We start from the raw sequence: 16,117 nt of genomic DNA, 5'->3' as shown, positions 1-16,117 counted from the left end.
AGACTACTGGATACAAGCTAAGCTGAGCTTGTGTTATGGGTACTAGACAACTGATAGATATATTCAGATATTTTTTTTGGAAATACATGCATAATATACATAGAAAACACCCAGACCTATACTAAAGTTCTGAACTGTACTAGATATAGATCCTATATAAGTAAATAAAACCCAATGATAGTTTTAAACATGTATATTCGTTAATAATAATATTCTTAATTAAATTTTTTTTCTTAGATCATATTAAGTATTTAATATGATCTAAGAAAAAATTTGTAATCGAAAAAAAAAGAAAAAATCTTCCCATCGCGATTTAGAAATTAAACTTAAATGACGCAGCGACATGTAGTTTACTTTTCGGAACTATTCTATAATTAACTATTAGCGTAAACAGATTATATACATGGTGTATCTGAAAAAAATCATGTACACCATGTATATGAAGTTTTGACTAAATTCCAATATGTTTTATACAACAGAGGAATCGGTAGATGGCACTACAGACGACCCCAATCAGAACAAGTTTGCTACTCAGTGGCTGCTGCGGACCGAACTAGAGATCAGTGACAAATTGCCCGGTGAGTTGAATTCTATTATGATTATGAAGTAGAATTACGACTACTAACTGCAGGAGTTCTTCACAGATTTATTTTATAGTCTGTGGTATTTTTAGTAGAAAACTGTACTGAGAGAAATAAGGAGAAACTGGGACTGACCGAATGGACTAACTTGATGAAGAGTTGAAAGACGTGTATTACGGCTGGCAACGGCAGTGAATTAGGGTAAAATAAACATAATAACTTACCAAACTTGTAGTAATGTGTTTAGTGGCAACGTATGACAAAATAGAAATAGCTATAAAAATATTTATTTTACCCTAATTCACTGCCGTTGCCAGCCGTAATGACGTGATGGTTCTTGAATTACGACTACTGCAGAAGATCTTCATAGACTTCTTCTGTAGTTTGTGGTGTTTTCAGTGACAGAAATAAGGAGAAAGTAGGACTCACCGACTGGTTTACTTGATATAGAGTTTAAGGTTTTGGACACCCTTTATCATTAATTCCAATTCCACACATCACTAACAGTTTGATTTAAAATTAGAACGAACTGGATACGTAAATTTATTTGTCGATGTCAAATTATGTTACTATAATGGTAGCCAGAATTATAATATGTTAACCGTATCCGCGGCGACCGCGTGTTATAGTGACCTTGACCAAATAATCATAAAATCTGACTCAAAATGGCCAAACAAAAAAGTTTCATCGTCCTAAGTTTATAAATGACGATTTTGTATATAAACTTTCAACTAGAAATTTTCGGGTTTCACACGGTCGACACCGATCAGCGGGAAAATTTGAATTTGGAAACGGTTGAGTGAATGAAATGGTTCACACGTTCACACAGCTGTTACCAATTGGCGGGAAAACTTTGAATTTGGAAATGGTTGAGCGAATGAAACAAATTATTATTGGTGATACGATAGAATGTCAGATGACCAATGATTTTAAATTAGGAACTTTTTGATAACTTTTTTTTTTATTTCATTATTATCAATGTCAATTGGAAGGAAATTTTTAATTGGACCGTATGCACAATTATGCGTATACGAACTTTGTAATTATTTCTTTAACTAAATAGAATCATCAGTCTTAAGTGGAATGTTCGTAGTGTATTACGAATGCCGAAAACGTAGGTCGTTGCAACCCATGTTACGTATGTTTGTATCAAGTCAATGTGACCAATTTCCTTCAAGTTAAAACTTCTATAGTGGTTAAGGTTGTGTAAGTATTCTGAAACCTACTGAACGTCTGCCGCGGAAACAAGTGGTTGAAGGAGTAGGACACTTGCAAACATTAAAAAAAAATATTTATTGACAAAAATTGATTTTATGGTCTATAACAAGTATCTTCATGATTATAAGCATTCGGCTCATAGGAAATAATTGAAGAAATTAGTCTCTGGATCGGATATAATAGTGATGGTGTGTGGTGGCAGGCATCCTGCGCTGGTCGCAGGTGGTGCGCGTGCAGTCGCGCTGGGTGTCGCCGCTGCAGGCCGCCGTGGAGGCGCTGCAGGCCGCCAACCTCGAGCTGCGCGCGCTCGTGCTGTCCTCGCGGGCGCCCTCCGCCTCGCTGCACCCGCTCACGCTGCGGCTCAACGGTACGTACAGCGCTGCAGCCGCTGCAGCCGCCGTGGAGGCGCTGCAGGCCGCCAACCTCGAGCTGCGCGCGCTCGTGCTGTCCTCGCGGGCGCCCTCCGCCTCGCTGCACCCGCTCACGCTGCGGCTCAACGGTACGTACAGCGCTGCAGCCGCTGCAGCCGCCGTGGAGGCGCTGCAGGCCGCCAACCTCGAGCTGCGCGCGCTCGTGCTGTCCTCGCGGGCGCCCTCCGCCTCGCTGCACCCGCTCACGCTGCGGCTCAACGGTACGTACAGCGCTGCAGCCGCTGCAGCCGCCGTGGAGGCGCTGCAGGCCGCCAACCTCGAGCTGCGCGCGCTCGTGCTGTCCTCGCGGGCGCCCTCCGCCTCGCTGCACCCGCTCACGCTGCGGCTCAACGGTACGTACAGCGCTGCAGCCGCTGCAGCCGCCGTGGAGGCGCTGCAGGCCGCCAACCTCGAGCTGCGCGCGCTCGTGCTGTCCTCGCGGGCGCCCTCCGCCTCGCTGCACCCGCTCACGCTGCGGCTCAACGGTACGTACAGCGCTGCAGCCGCTGCAGCCGCCGTGGAGGCGCTGCAGGCCGCCAACCTCGAGCTGCGCGCGCTCGTGGTATGTACAGCGCTGCAGACGCTGCAATGGTACGTACATGTCTACAGCTGCTGCAATCTAATCCAGTGTATAGCTACGTGCCTCGTTGGCTCGCCGAATGTTACAGCGCTGAAGCTGCTACATGCAAAAATATGTGTACTGCCGCCATATCCTGCAGCTGCTTACCTACATACTTATATACATTGTTCTACTGACATCGGTATGCAACATTACTTACATGACCTCTAGAGTACCTGCACTCACTATAACTTTACTTTCTTTCATTATTATATAATTTTTCAATTTCTATCCCCCAGGTATCTTGGACGCAGCTGTTCAAGGTGGTATTAAGAACTACGAGAGCGCGTTTCTGACACCGGCGTACGAACAGCGACATCCAGAAGACGCACCGGTACTAGCGAAACTGAAGGATCTCATCGTGGACCAGATACCGTTACTCAAATACGGTTAGTTTGGCTAGATATATACAGTTATTAAATAATTATAGTATTTTTTTTTATATTAAAACTGGTTTTTTTATGGATGGACGCTGGACAAATGAGTACTGATTTATTTTCGTTCACAGCGTTTGAATGTATTTTTTTTCAAATTTTATTCTAATTCAAAATATCTATAGTCATGTAGGTCTATTACAGACTCTTATAATATGTCAAATCTACCGTCAGTTCGGATTGATTTCGAGATGAGAAGAACTGACAATCACTAATTTCTTTAATTTTTTATAATTAAATGTTGTACATGTTTATAATAATATAGATCCATTTTTAAATTCAAATTTGGGAGAATTGAGTGACCACCAGCTTAGAAGACATATTTATTATATATAATATATTATGTTTTATATACAATATGTTATAAACAATTGCAATATCTGACTATTGCAACTATGACGTCGATCATCTTGTAGTGCTTAACTCATGTATGTGTACATAGAACATCTGCGTTCGTTGTTCAGGTCTGGAGGTGCACGGATCCCGAGCGCCGCCCTCCCTGCAGGCGCTGCACCAGCACCTCGCGCAGTGCTTCCGGCAGATGCAGCTCCACGTACAGCATCGGTACGGGGTCAAGGTACGTATTAATAATAGTAATATTCCTCTCATCCACAAGTATCTTTTCTAATCACCTACATCACAAACTGAAACATTAAATTTTCAAAAATACTACATCACCCTTCCAAAGTGCTGCCATTTGGAATAGCTGTAGAACTGTCCGAAAATTACAGGAAATATATGAAAATGACAAAATATCTGTCATATAAATGAAAGGCTCGCAATAAGTACACACACATACACACGCACGCACGCACGCACATAAAGTATAAGATCATGTGTTCTGCCATATAGTCTTTGACAATAGAACCTTAATAATATTCAAACATATAATTTAAGTTAATAATTAATATGATATTAGTTAAAAAGGATGACAACAGCAGAATATTTTTTTTATAGGTAAAATACATTATTAACCCATCCTTTGAATAGCTAATATATTTGACACAAGTATATAATTACACGAAAGATATAAAGGTAAAAAATTGGATATTGTTGCGGGTAAATTATACTATGTTGTTGGTTGAGACGATGCATATTAAAGATGATAACAGACTGACAATATGTACATAAAAATATTGATCTTATATACTAAATAACAATAGAAAAATGTAAGGTGGGGTGACACAGTTTAGACACGGCAGTACTTAGTAGATCATATTGGATTTGTCTTACTAGCAATTATTAAAGGCAATTATTATTTCGATGTATCTAGGTAACTGTGTCCCATAGACATAAAAACAGTTCAGAATAAGAAAAACTTATAAAAGATCTGTCGACTCCGTTGGTATTATTCTTATTGTGAATTACTACTACTATTTTGTGAATTAGTGCTGGTTGGTAGTTTGTATTCACACGTTTCGTAAATGTAAAATTACAAGGATTATTTAAAAGAGCAATACACAGGTTTCTTGCTCGTTCTTCTCGTGATGAGACAGCTTTCCGAACGAGCGAAAAAAAATGGGATAACTATTCAAAAGTGCTTAAATAAAGTTTATTTGAATAAATGATTTTCTATTATATTCTATTCTAATTATATGCGAATCCGTGGCGGTAGCTAATCATATTGTAACTTCAAATATTTGCAGATGACGGACTTGGAGCCTGAGACGCCCGAGGTGCAGCTGAGGATGCGTACTCCAGCCAGAGAGACCAGCACGTCAGACCCCAATAACTCCAATAACAGGATCTCCGATATATCAACGGGCAACGAGTAAGTTCTATTATTATTATTGTTGCCTTGTTTTCAATTGGAATTTGGTATTATAAGGGTTATGCTTGTTAGGTATACAGTATATCGTCGATTAAATAGAAAAATTACATTTTTCAAAATTGGAAGCTAGAATTGCATCCTTTTATATAAATCAACTAAATTAACCACGCCGTCTTAATCATTATCTAAATAGTTTTTAAATGACATAATATTTCTGTGTAAAATTGAAACTTTAAAGGGAAAAATAATTTATATAAATTTAAAAACTTTAAATGCTTGTCTTCAAGACAAGACCAAAATGTACATACTGCCATTTTTTTATTTAACCGACGATATGAAGACCGTGTTTTTTTTTATTTTAATTATATATTTTTTTTCTAAATACTATGAGGAAAAATATTTTAAGTAAAGAAGTGTTCTTTTAGTTATTGGATTAGTAAGTATTGTATTATAGTTTTATGCTTTTTTTTTACAGTACTTCGTCCCGGCTGAAATTTTTCAGTTTCAACAGTGCCATAAATCCACTCGTGAGGTAATCCATATTTTTTTATAATAATAATAATATCTCAAGTCAATTTATAGAGTGCCATTTAGTCCCAAGCTAAGCAGAGCTTGTATTATGGGTATTAGACAACTGATATAAATAAATATACAAATAAAATACACCCAGACCAGTACAAGCAATTATACTCATGAATACAAATGTTTGTACTGTACGATGAATCGATCCCGCTACCATCGGAAGTAAAGCGCAGTGCTAAACCGCTAGACTACCGAGGCCGTCGTAATAAGTAATTAAGAAAGAACATAATATCAAAATAGTAATCTATAAACGTATAGATAGATACACACATAAAAATATAGCCTAGAAAAAAGTCCAAATGGCATTGTACCATAAAAAATATACAGTCGAATTGAGTAGCTCTTTTTTCCGTTTAAAATACAGTCGTAAGGGTTAAAGTTTAATGAAACGGTTATTTTGCTTAGCAGAAATAGCAGTGGTGGATATTTCGGCACCTTGCAAAATCCACCCAGGAAACGGGACAAGCGACGCACCAGAAAGGTAAGTTGATACCGTGATGACGTGATGATCGGTGGTGAGAGTAAACACGGACAGTAGGGTTGAAACTTGTGTATATCGATTCTTAGATGATGCTACTCTAACATATAAATACATTTATGTTCATTTAATATACAATTTATTAGCTTTTACACGAAATCTCTGACGCGGGAATAGGCCTCCACCCAGAAAAGTGTATGTAAATGTAGACCAAAGACAACGAGTAAGACCGCGCGCAAACTGAGTGTATTCCCGTGTACAACAATCGTGCGTGCCTTAGTGCAGTGAAGTGGCAATGGGCAGGGCACATAGCTCGTAGGACAGATGGCCGTTGGGGCAGTAAAGTCCTCGAGTGGCGACCGCGGACCGGAAGACGCAGCGTGGGAAGGCCTCCAGCAAAGTGGACCGACGATCTGGTCAAGATCGCTGGAAGGCATAGGATGCGAGCAGCGCAGGACCGATCGTCGTGGAGATCTTTGTGGGCCTTTGTTCAGCAGTGGAAGTCTTCCGGGCTGAGATGATGATGATGAAGCCCACAGTTCCGTGATAATGATATTAGTTGATATATTGATTGATGAGGGGTTTTTGCTGAATAAAACCGCCTTGGTTGAATGCTATTCGAAAATAGATTTTCATTACTAAAAGAAATATAATGAGGTGAAATTGCATTTGTCGGCAATTGTGTATATTGTATATCATAAAAAAATAGAAACTAAAAATTTTGTGTATTTCATAGTAGAAGAAGTCATTTTAATTACTTAATGGCAGGCATGTGCAGTAATAATTAATTACCACTGCAAAATGGCGGACATCCGGCTATGGAACAAAGAAAGTAGTAGAGAGTTGCTGATAATAATAATTTCATTTATTTCACAAATTATGTGAATGAAATTTCTCAATCAAAAATCAAAGTGTATGAAATTTATGAAGTAGACTTTTGAGGCAGGTATAGAAAATACTTGTGATTCAAAAGTCAATGTCCTCTTCCATATTGTGATGTACTTTTGAGTGAATTTTCAGTTTATATTTCAGATATTTTACAATCTATACATATAAATAAAATTGGAGTGTCTATTTGTAATATTGAAATAACCATTTTTTTACTACATGCATATGAATATAAATACTACACTAAAATAATAAACATTATATTTTATACAATTTTTGTTTGTCTGTCTGTCTTTTCTGGCTAATCTCTAAAATGGCTGGGCCGATTTTGACGGAAAATAAATAAAATAATACGGAATTGAACTTTGTTTTAGAAAAATAAAGTTAAATTCCACACGGACGAAGTTGCAACTACAGCTAATTTATTATTGTATATAGTTCTTAAACGTGTCTTTGGAAAATAAAATCTGTGGATGGAAAATATTTTTTTTATAACAAATTGCAGTGACATGAATTCCACGCGCAATTACGCGCGAAAGAGTGAACACATGATGTTATATATATATTGATACAGCGGTTACACCGCTACACCTCATGGCCTCACGGCCACTTGTATTTAATAAACAGTATGCTTGTAGCAGTCCTTGGTTTTACTTGTGTCTCGCATACACAACACATAAAATAGTAAAAGTCTTTCCCGCTCTAAATCGGGCATGTTCTTGATTTCGCGTGAAAGAACGTCTTGTACAGGCAGCTATTAGGACTATGTATACTAATCTTTCACATGCTAATGGTAGCGGAATTAAACAAAATAATATAATACCGGACTTCCGCAAAATAACACTTAATTCGATAAAATATATGTAAAAGAGCGTGCCATGTAAAAGCAGCTATTAGGACTACATATATACTAAACAGTCTCACACATGCTAATGGTAGCGGAATTAAACAAAATAATAAAATCCATTAAGTAATTAAAATGACTTCCGCAAAATAACACTTAATTCGATTAAATATATGTAAAAGCAGCTATTAGGACTACATATATACTAAACAGTCTCACACATGCTAATGGTAGCGGAATTAAACAAAATAATAAAATCCATTAAGTAATTAAAAGATAAGATATGTGTAATGGTACTCGGGAATGTTCTTAACAAAGATCTTTCGTCTCTTTCTTCTTGTTCCTTTTTTCTTTTCTTTTTCTTTTATTTAACGATCACAGCACCTCACTAATGGTTCATTTTAACATTGGCACAAATTTATTTTACAGCAGAGCGTTTACAGTATAAAGGTATTTTGACACTCCATTTTCAATTGCTTTTGTCGCATCTAACACTCTCTTTTATTTCAATTCTAACAGCTGCTTTTGAATGTATTTTGTGTTCTATTTTTAATTATGTAAGACTTATTAATAATTTGTAACACTCCGATTGATCCGTCCAATTCAAAAGAGGATCGAAATTTGTTATTATATATATTTATATATAGATTTAATCATTTTAGAATGTAATAATAGTAATGTTAAGTTGAATAAAGGAATTTTTTTGTTGTAAATAGTAAACACAACTGACTTTTTTTTTTTGTTAACTCACTGTCTATAAACTAAAAGGTAACTAACGTTTTTGTCATCAATACGTTATTAATATATACATACTTATATTATCTGTCCCGGCACACGTTGTTTTGCCATATAAATTGAAATACTGATATGGCTATTAAAAAATAGGGGTTGGTGATAGAAGAGTAAAAATTAGGGTTGTATGTATTTTTAATGCCACATAAAAAAATGTCCAAAAATTAAAAAAAAATGTTAGGGGTGGACAACCCTTATCACTTAGGGATAAAAAATAGGGCGAAAAATAGATAGCGGATTCTCAGACCTATATGCATATAAAATTTCATAAAAATCGGTCAAGCGGTTCGAAGTATGGTAAACTAACATTGGTACACTAACAAGTGTACTAGTTTTTAATGCTAGATGGCGCTGTGCGAATTGACCTGAGAGTTTTTTTTTTTCAGAGTGAAATCGGCACGCCAGCGAGCGGAAGTCAATGGTACACGTCCCATTCGACTCCAAACGGTAACAGCAACAGTAATACATCGGTGAACACTATCAACACGCCCGAGACGCCCACATCGTCGCCACTGCGGGAACTGAGACAAGAGGTACGTTGCGTTTACTTATATAAAGCCCCCCATACACGGTACGATTGTTACAATACGTCGTTCAATGTTAACATACGTTACATAGAAGTTACATAAAAGGTAATTTGAAATGTAGCTAACGGTGGTCAGCTGGTAGATACATGACACAACTATAAATTAGATTTTTTTTTTTACGTTTTGACACAACAATAATGACAAAAAAACAACAATTTACACACATTACAAAACAAGAGTCAATATGGACCACAATTGGAAATATGGTTTCCGGAGCTGACTTTCAGTTGAAATTGAAATTAAAATTAAAAAATCATTTATTCATGTAGGACATTTTAGCCACTTATGAACGTCCAGTTCGGTATATAGATCCAATTGAGAAGAACTAGTAAGAAACTCAATTGAATTACTTTTTTTTTAAAAGCCTGTTTATTTACAATGCATAGGTATTTATATAGGTGTCTATGTCTAACATTAAATGAAAATCCCGAACATGAAAACTATTGCCATGCACGCTCGTCATTCAAGTAATCGTTTAGTGAGTGAGTTGGGTTGGGGTATAAAATATATATATATATATACATACATATAACAAAATATTATATACCTAATATAATATAATTGTGTATAGCTAATAGCATATAAACCAACCACGTGTAATCAAATTAATGAAGTAAAACATTCAATAAATTAGTAGAAATAATACGAATATTGATTTTTTATTCGAATATTGCTTTGTTTACCTTTTATGTAAGTTCTATTCCAACGGAGTAGAGTTGGTTTTCGCATGTGTTGTATATGATTGAATAATATAAATCTGTCCGTGTATGGGGGCCCTAATGTGCGTTTCGAGCAGTGTGGGTCAAGTGTGTTTAGCTTCTGTTTATTGTAGTCACGTGTTGGTAGAAGGACTTTTCAATATACAGGATTACACGATAATCAACGCGATTTATCAATAGCGATTATAGTACACCCTGTAGATTTATAATGATTTATGATTCGAATGGTAAATGTCACATACAAAATAAATGTGTTTTATTTTTAAAATAAATCTTAAACGTATCTTTACATCCTGTACATTTATGATTCGAATCATAAGTCTTTTACAAAATAAATGTGTTCTATTTTTAAATAAATCTTGAACGTATCTTTAGACCCTGTAGACTTATGATTCGAATCATAAATGTCTCATACAAAATAAATGTGTTCTATTTTTAAATAAATCTTGAACGTATCTTTAGACCCTGTAGACTTATGATTCGAATCATAAATGTCTCATACAAAATAAATGTGTTCTATTTTGAAATAAATCTTGAACGTATCTTTATATCCTGTAGATTTATGATTCGACATTCCACAATCTAAATGCACGCGGGAGGACGCTCCTCTGAAACAGCACTGTTATGAATGCTACTGATTTTATTGTTAGCGAAAAGTATAATAAGGTGAAGCATGTTGGTTATTGGGTAGTGCGCAGTAAGGGATGATGTGGGTTTATCCGTACGATATGTTTATATTTACTTTTTTTTCGGACTACTCTAATGCTGTTGGCCACAGCTGGCCTATACAGCTTCCCGGGCGATAGGGGGCGAGTGCATGTGGCACTCTAAACCCACGGAGGGACTTATGGAGCGGATGAAGGACCCGCCTTACGGATACGACATTATATTTACATATTTATTTGTGTATTCTGTGTATTGATGAGTCCTGACGGGTGATGGTATTTTCTTTTATTTTGGTGGTGGCTATTTGAAATGTTATTGGTAGTTATTACCCGCGACTTCGTACGCGTGGAAGTTAAATTTTTATTAAATAAATGTAAGCTAAGTTACTCCTTATAATATTAGCTACCTGCGAGTGAAGATCTCGTCAAAATTGGTCCAACCGGTCAGAGAATAACGAACAGACAGACAGACAAAATAAAACAATATTTTTTTACTTAAGTTTATACTATATAATTGACTGACAATATGTACATAAAAATATTGATCTTATATACTAAATAACAATAGGAAAATGTAAGGTGGGGTGACACAGTTTAGACACAGCAGTGCTTAGTAGACAATATTGAATTTGTCTACTATTTATTGAAAAGCTGTTAATTTGAAACTAACATAGTATAGAATTCAAATTGTAGATGAATTTTTCAAATTAGTCCAATAGTTTTAGATCCCATTCAATGCAAACAAACAGTCAATACAAATCTCCTCTTAATAATATTAGTATAAATGTCGTCAAAATAATTTCAAATAATATATTCGTAATACAATCCTTGTTATTGTTAAGGAGAGCTCCCCTTCATTCCCTATTCATACTATGTTAGCTTTTTCGAACAATGAATATGAACACATAAACACATGAGCCACGCTGCTCGTGCTCACACGCAGCAATGAGTAGCTGGCCAAGCCAGTAAGGGCTATTACTAGAACTTCCACCAGCTGGTGACGGAGCGGCCCCTGCGAGCGGAGGTGGAGCGGGAGCGGCGAGCCTCGCAGCGAGCCAGCCTGCTGCCGTCCGCGCCGCCCTCCAACAGGGACTCCATGGGTGAGTACCGACACCGACACCGTCCTCACACTGCAGCCTCACTAGGGCTGCCACCGCCAATCGTGATTCGTAATACACGCTGACGGTACACCGCGCCGTGGTCTAACAGCACAACAGGGTATGGTTCTTTGTATTAGTCTGGTGTTTTCTATGTATATTATGTATATTTTTACAAAAAAATGTAGCTAAGTAAATCTATCAGTTGTCTAGTAGGTCAGGTCAGTTAACCCGAGTTGTAAATGCAAAACCTAAGATACATATTTTGATGGGTGTATGTTCTCGGAAATATTGGAAATATTTTTTGCTTTCATCATGTTTGAACTCACTACTTTTTGGTCTAAATATTTTGCTAAGTGGACTGTAGTGCTTATTACAATGGTACACAACTATTTCACAACAAAAAGCATAATTAAAAAAAAAGCAAAGCTTTAATTCATATTGAATTTAATATATTTATTGCAAAAATGCAATAGTTTTAAGTCATGCAGCTTATGTTGAATTTGATATTTGTTTGACAGGCACAACCGACTCGAACCATGACGACGAGGAGCCCCCGCCGCTCCCCGAGAAGCAGTCCCACCGGTACTCAGACGGAGATAACAACAACAACGGGGACTCGAACCCGCTACCAGTTAGGAACAACTACGACCTGGTGATGCCACCAACTAGAGGTTCATTCCTATACAATTCACTAGCGATCAGAAAGAATACGACGGCAATGGGAGAGAAGCCACCAACACCTCCGCCTAAAAAGAAAAACGTACAAAACAACAATCTGTAACTTTATAGCATAGGGGACATACGAGCTTGCGGCTCGCCTGATGGTAAGTGATTACCACCACCCATGAGCACCCGCAATACCAGGGGAATTGCAAGGGCGTTGCCGGCCTTTTGAGAAAGGACAATATAATCTCAGGACAATTCACACAGCGCCATCTAGACCTAAGCTAACTAAAGCTTGTGTTATCGATTCTAGATAACTGATACAAATACATAGATATATTTTTTTAGTAAATAAATTTATATTACTTATAGAAATCACCCAGACCGATATAAACAATCATACTAATTAATTCAAAAGTTTGTGCCGTGCAAAGAACTGAACCCGCGACCATCGTAAGGCGGTGTGCGAAACCGCTAGACCACCGAGGCCGTCAAAATATATGCTTTCTTCATTTAATTTGGTACTAAAATCTAGCATTACATTTTAATAGCTCAGAGTGAAAGTCCATTTTCGAATTGACCCCCTTAACAATCAAGTTGCCCCCCTGTGGGAAGTGGGCCCCCCGTTGGGAAACACTGGTCTAATGTAATGAATGGCAATTAAATATGTAATCAGTTCCAGTTACAATTAATTCACTGCCAAAACTCACTTTTAAATGAGAAGAAAGTAAAAGAAAATCGTAGGTCGTAGTATCTACTACATCTGATTCGTATACGCAATTGGAGTTTTTTTTTATTATTTCTAATTGTCGATTCTTTATTAGTATTACTCAGTAATCACAAGAATTATGTACAGTATTTATTTTTTTTAATCATGTATTAATAAGAATATGTTCAAAGATTAAAAATATATATCATATAATGATACAGAAATACTTTTAGCCCCCCTATACTTAACATATGGGGCTATTGAAATGTCCTTTTCTTACCAGTTACTATTTTAATTTGTAAGAAAGAGACAAAAGTATTTCTTATTTCTAAGTAAGGGTTTATTATTAGTCTTTGACGTCCGTTGATGTCAGTTTTGACCCGGAATCGTCCACCGTGTGTTGCCAATGAATATGTAACTCAATGACTGTTGTTATAAGAACGATTTTTAATTGACGATAACAATTTAATTTAAATTGCTAGAAGAACAAATGATGTACAGTTAATTTTTATAATACTCCTAATATCGATATTTTAATGGAAATTGTATTGAAAATAATATAATTTGATTGTTTTTTTTATATTATTTTGAATTGAATTATTTATACAATATATTCAAATCTGTAGATGATATCCACGATATGGCGTATATCAGATTTTATAATTTCGTAAAATAAATATTTATAAATAATTATAAATATATGCCTGTACCCGCGAACTCTGTTTCGCCTAAAAAAATAAATAGTCAAAGGTTTTTTGAAGTTTATTTACGCAATAAATTTCTGAACGCACCCTGTTTGACAGATACGAAGTTTCTAAAGTTTGTTTGGGAATATGAAATTATTGTTTTTTACTATTCTCCATGTAATTTCTTACCACTTAAATCTTGCTTGGAGTTCTACAAACGTTTAAATACCCAACTTAGCCAAATAAAAAAAAAACGTCATTTCATTTCTATATATAAGAGAAAGAACTATCACTAATACACATATTTTTGTCTGACTGGTCAAATTATGTGCCTTAAGGTTGAATTTTCTCTATATGTATATATGTTGCCTTCTTAATACAATACAGCATTAACTCAAAAATAACAAATTTTTAGAAATAGACTTTAATGTTTTAATTATAAAGATACATTTCAAAAATTAATGATTTATATGTTAGTGCATTATTATATTAAGTGTGTGATATATATTTTACGATTTAATAATTTAACTTTCTATTTAATTGTTAAATTATTTACTTATATTTTAACAATATGCACGTATTTTAAAGAGATGCAGTTGTTTCATTAGTGCCTACATATGTATTTATATAATAAATTCAGAAATATATACTTGAGACTGGTGTTGTATAAGAATATATTGATATTATTCCAGTCTATATTCAATTCAATTCAAATTCAAAATATCTATTCATGTAGGTCTATTACAGACTGTTAAATATGGTTAAAGTAGTTCTCCAGTTATATATATATATATATATATTGTTATATAATTAATTTTATAATTAATATTAATTTACATAATATCTCCTATGTGTTAATAGCCTAAATGTTATTCTGATGTATAAAAGCTATGTTACTGTAAAGTTTCATCAAAATCCGTTCAATAGTTTTTAGGTGAATTCAAAATATCTTTATTCATGTAGGTCTATTACAGACTTATGACATCAAATCTATCAGTTCGAAATGATATCGAGATGAGAAGAAGTGGCAAGAAACTCAGTTCGTATTCTTTTCAAATAAATGTGCACATGATTACAATAATACAAAATAAGAAACATCCAACCATCCATCCATCCATCCATCCATCCAAACTCACAGACATTCATGTTTATAAATTAGTAAAATACAGAAGTATTTCTATCTGTCGGTAAATAATCTCCGATTGATCTTAATGAGAGAAGAAGTAAGAAGGCAGAAGGAAGAAGGTATGAACTAATAATTGTTATAAAAACTGACTAAACGATCTAATCAAAAATATTTATCGGTGCATATAAAAAAAAACTATTGCTCATTTTTTTTATTTATGCAACAACCACCGAAATATAAATGTAACAATTGTATTATGTAGATATATAAAATCAATGTATATAAATAAATTGTGATTGTAAACACTGAATGCCATACATCCAAAGCGTTTTATATATATAAAAAAGTTATATTGTATAATTTTAATTTATAAGTAAAGTTAGAATTGTGTTACCGTTGTTATTAAGAATGTTTATTGTATTATAAATTATAAGTGTATAGAAATAAGATTGCAATTTGAAGATCACAGTAAAGAGGTAAGAATACAAGAATATTGTTTTATTTTTTTCCTTAAAAATAATAAGTGTTATCATTACATAGTATAAAACAAAGTCGCAATCGCTGTCTGTCCGTCCCAATGTATGCTTAAATCTTTAAAACTACGCAACGGATTTTGAAGCTGTTTTTTTTTAATAGATAGGAGTGACTCGAGAGGAAGGTTTATATATATAATACATGTACACCCGGGCGAAGACGGGGCGAGTAGTATTAGTAATAAATAAAATATACAAATTCAAATTCAAATTCAAAAATAATTTATTCATGTAGGACATTTTAGCCGCTTATGAACGTCAAATTTTTACATTATAATTTTATTTTTTCCCTACCGTCCAGTTCGGTATATAGATCCAATTGAGAAGAACTGGCAAGAAACTCAATTGAATTACTTTTTTTTTAAAGCCAGTTTATTTACAATGTATTTTTATATAGGTGTCTATGTCTAACATTAAATGAAAATTCAGTGCATGAACAACTATTGCCATGCACGCTCGTCATTCAAGTAATCGTTTAGTGAGTAATAGGCTTTGCTCAGTAAATATGATTTAACATATGTTTTGAACTTATTTAATGGTAATTCCAACATATCATACAAACTCGACGGACTTAGATATAGCACACTGTCTTACTTTCCTATAATAACGGGTTCGATCCCTGTACGAGACAAACTTCACAGGAGACAACTTCATTAAATAAGCAGTATTTCACTCAATGGACTGTAGACTCTCATTGCTATCTACCAACCAA

The 16,117-nt window shown here is 35.2% G+C and overlaps 1 protein-coding gene across 1 annotated transcript in view; it reads left to right on the top strand.

Moving 5' to 3' along the window:
- LOC131845464 (dedicator of cytokinesis protein 1) overlaps positions 1–12,518 on the top strand; it is a 67,871-nt gene extending 55,353 nt beyond the window's left edge. The window contains exons 29-39 of the mRNA XM_059194529.1: positions 480–578; positions 2,002–2,166; positions 3,068–3,217; positions 3,727–3,839; positions 4,909–5,033; positions 5,509–5,565; positions 6,024–6,096; positions 8,255–8,275; positions 9,004–9,150; positions 11,571–11,688; positions 12,207–12,518. Coding sequence (XP_059050512.1) covers positions 480–578; positions 2,002–2,166; positions 3,068–3,217; positions 3,727–3,839; positions 4,909–5,033; positions 5,509–5,565; positions 6,024–6,096; positions 8,255–8,275; positions 9,004–9,150; positions 11,571–11,688; positions 12,207–12,469 — 1,331 coding nt within the window. The 3' untranslated portion in view covers positions 12,470–12,518. The remainder of the gene's footprint in view (positions 1–479; positions 579–2,001; positions 2,167–3,067; positions 3,218–3,726; positions 3,840–4,908; positions 5,034–5,508; positions 5,566–6,023; positions 6,097–8,254; positions 8,276–9,003; positions 9,151–11,570; positions 11,689–12,206) is intronic.
- The last annotated feature ends 3,599 nt before the right edge of the window (positions 12,519–16,117 follow it).

Source organism: Achroia grisella, unplaced genomic scaffold (genome assembly GCF_030625045.1).
Source record: "Achroia grisella isolate CSIRO2021 unplaced genomic scaffold, CSIRO_AGI_Agris_v1 utg474, whole genome shotgun sequence".
In the NCBI taxonomy this organism is placed as follows: domain Eukaryota; kingdom Metazoa; phylum Arthropoda; class Insecta; order Lepidoptera; family Pyralidae; genus Achroia; species Achroia grisella.
The sequence above is the reverse complement of the archived record's forward strand: the minus strand, read 5'-3'. Positions and strand labels throughout refer to the sequence as shown.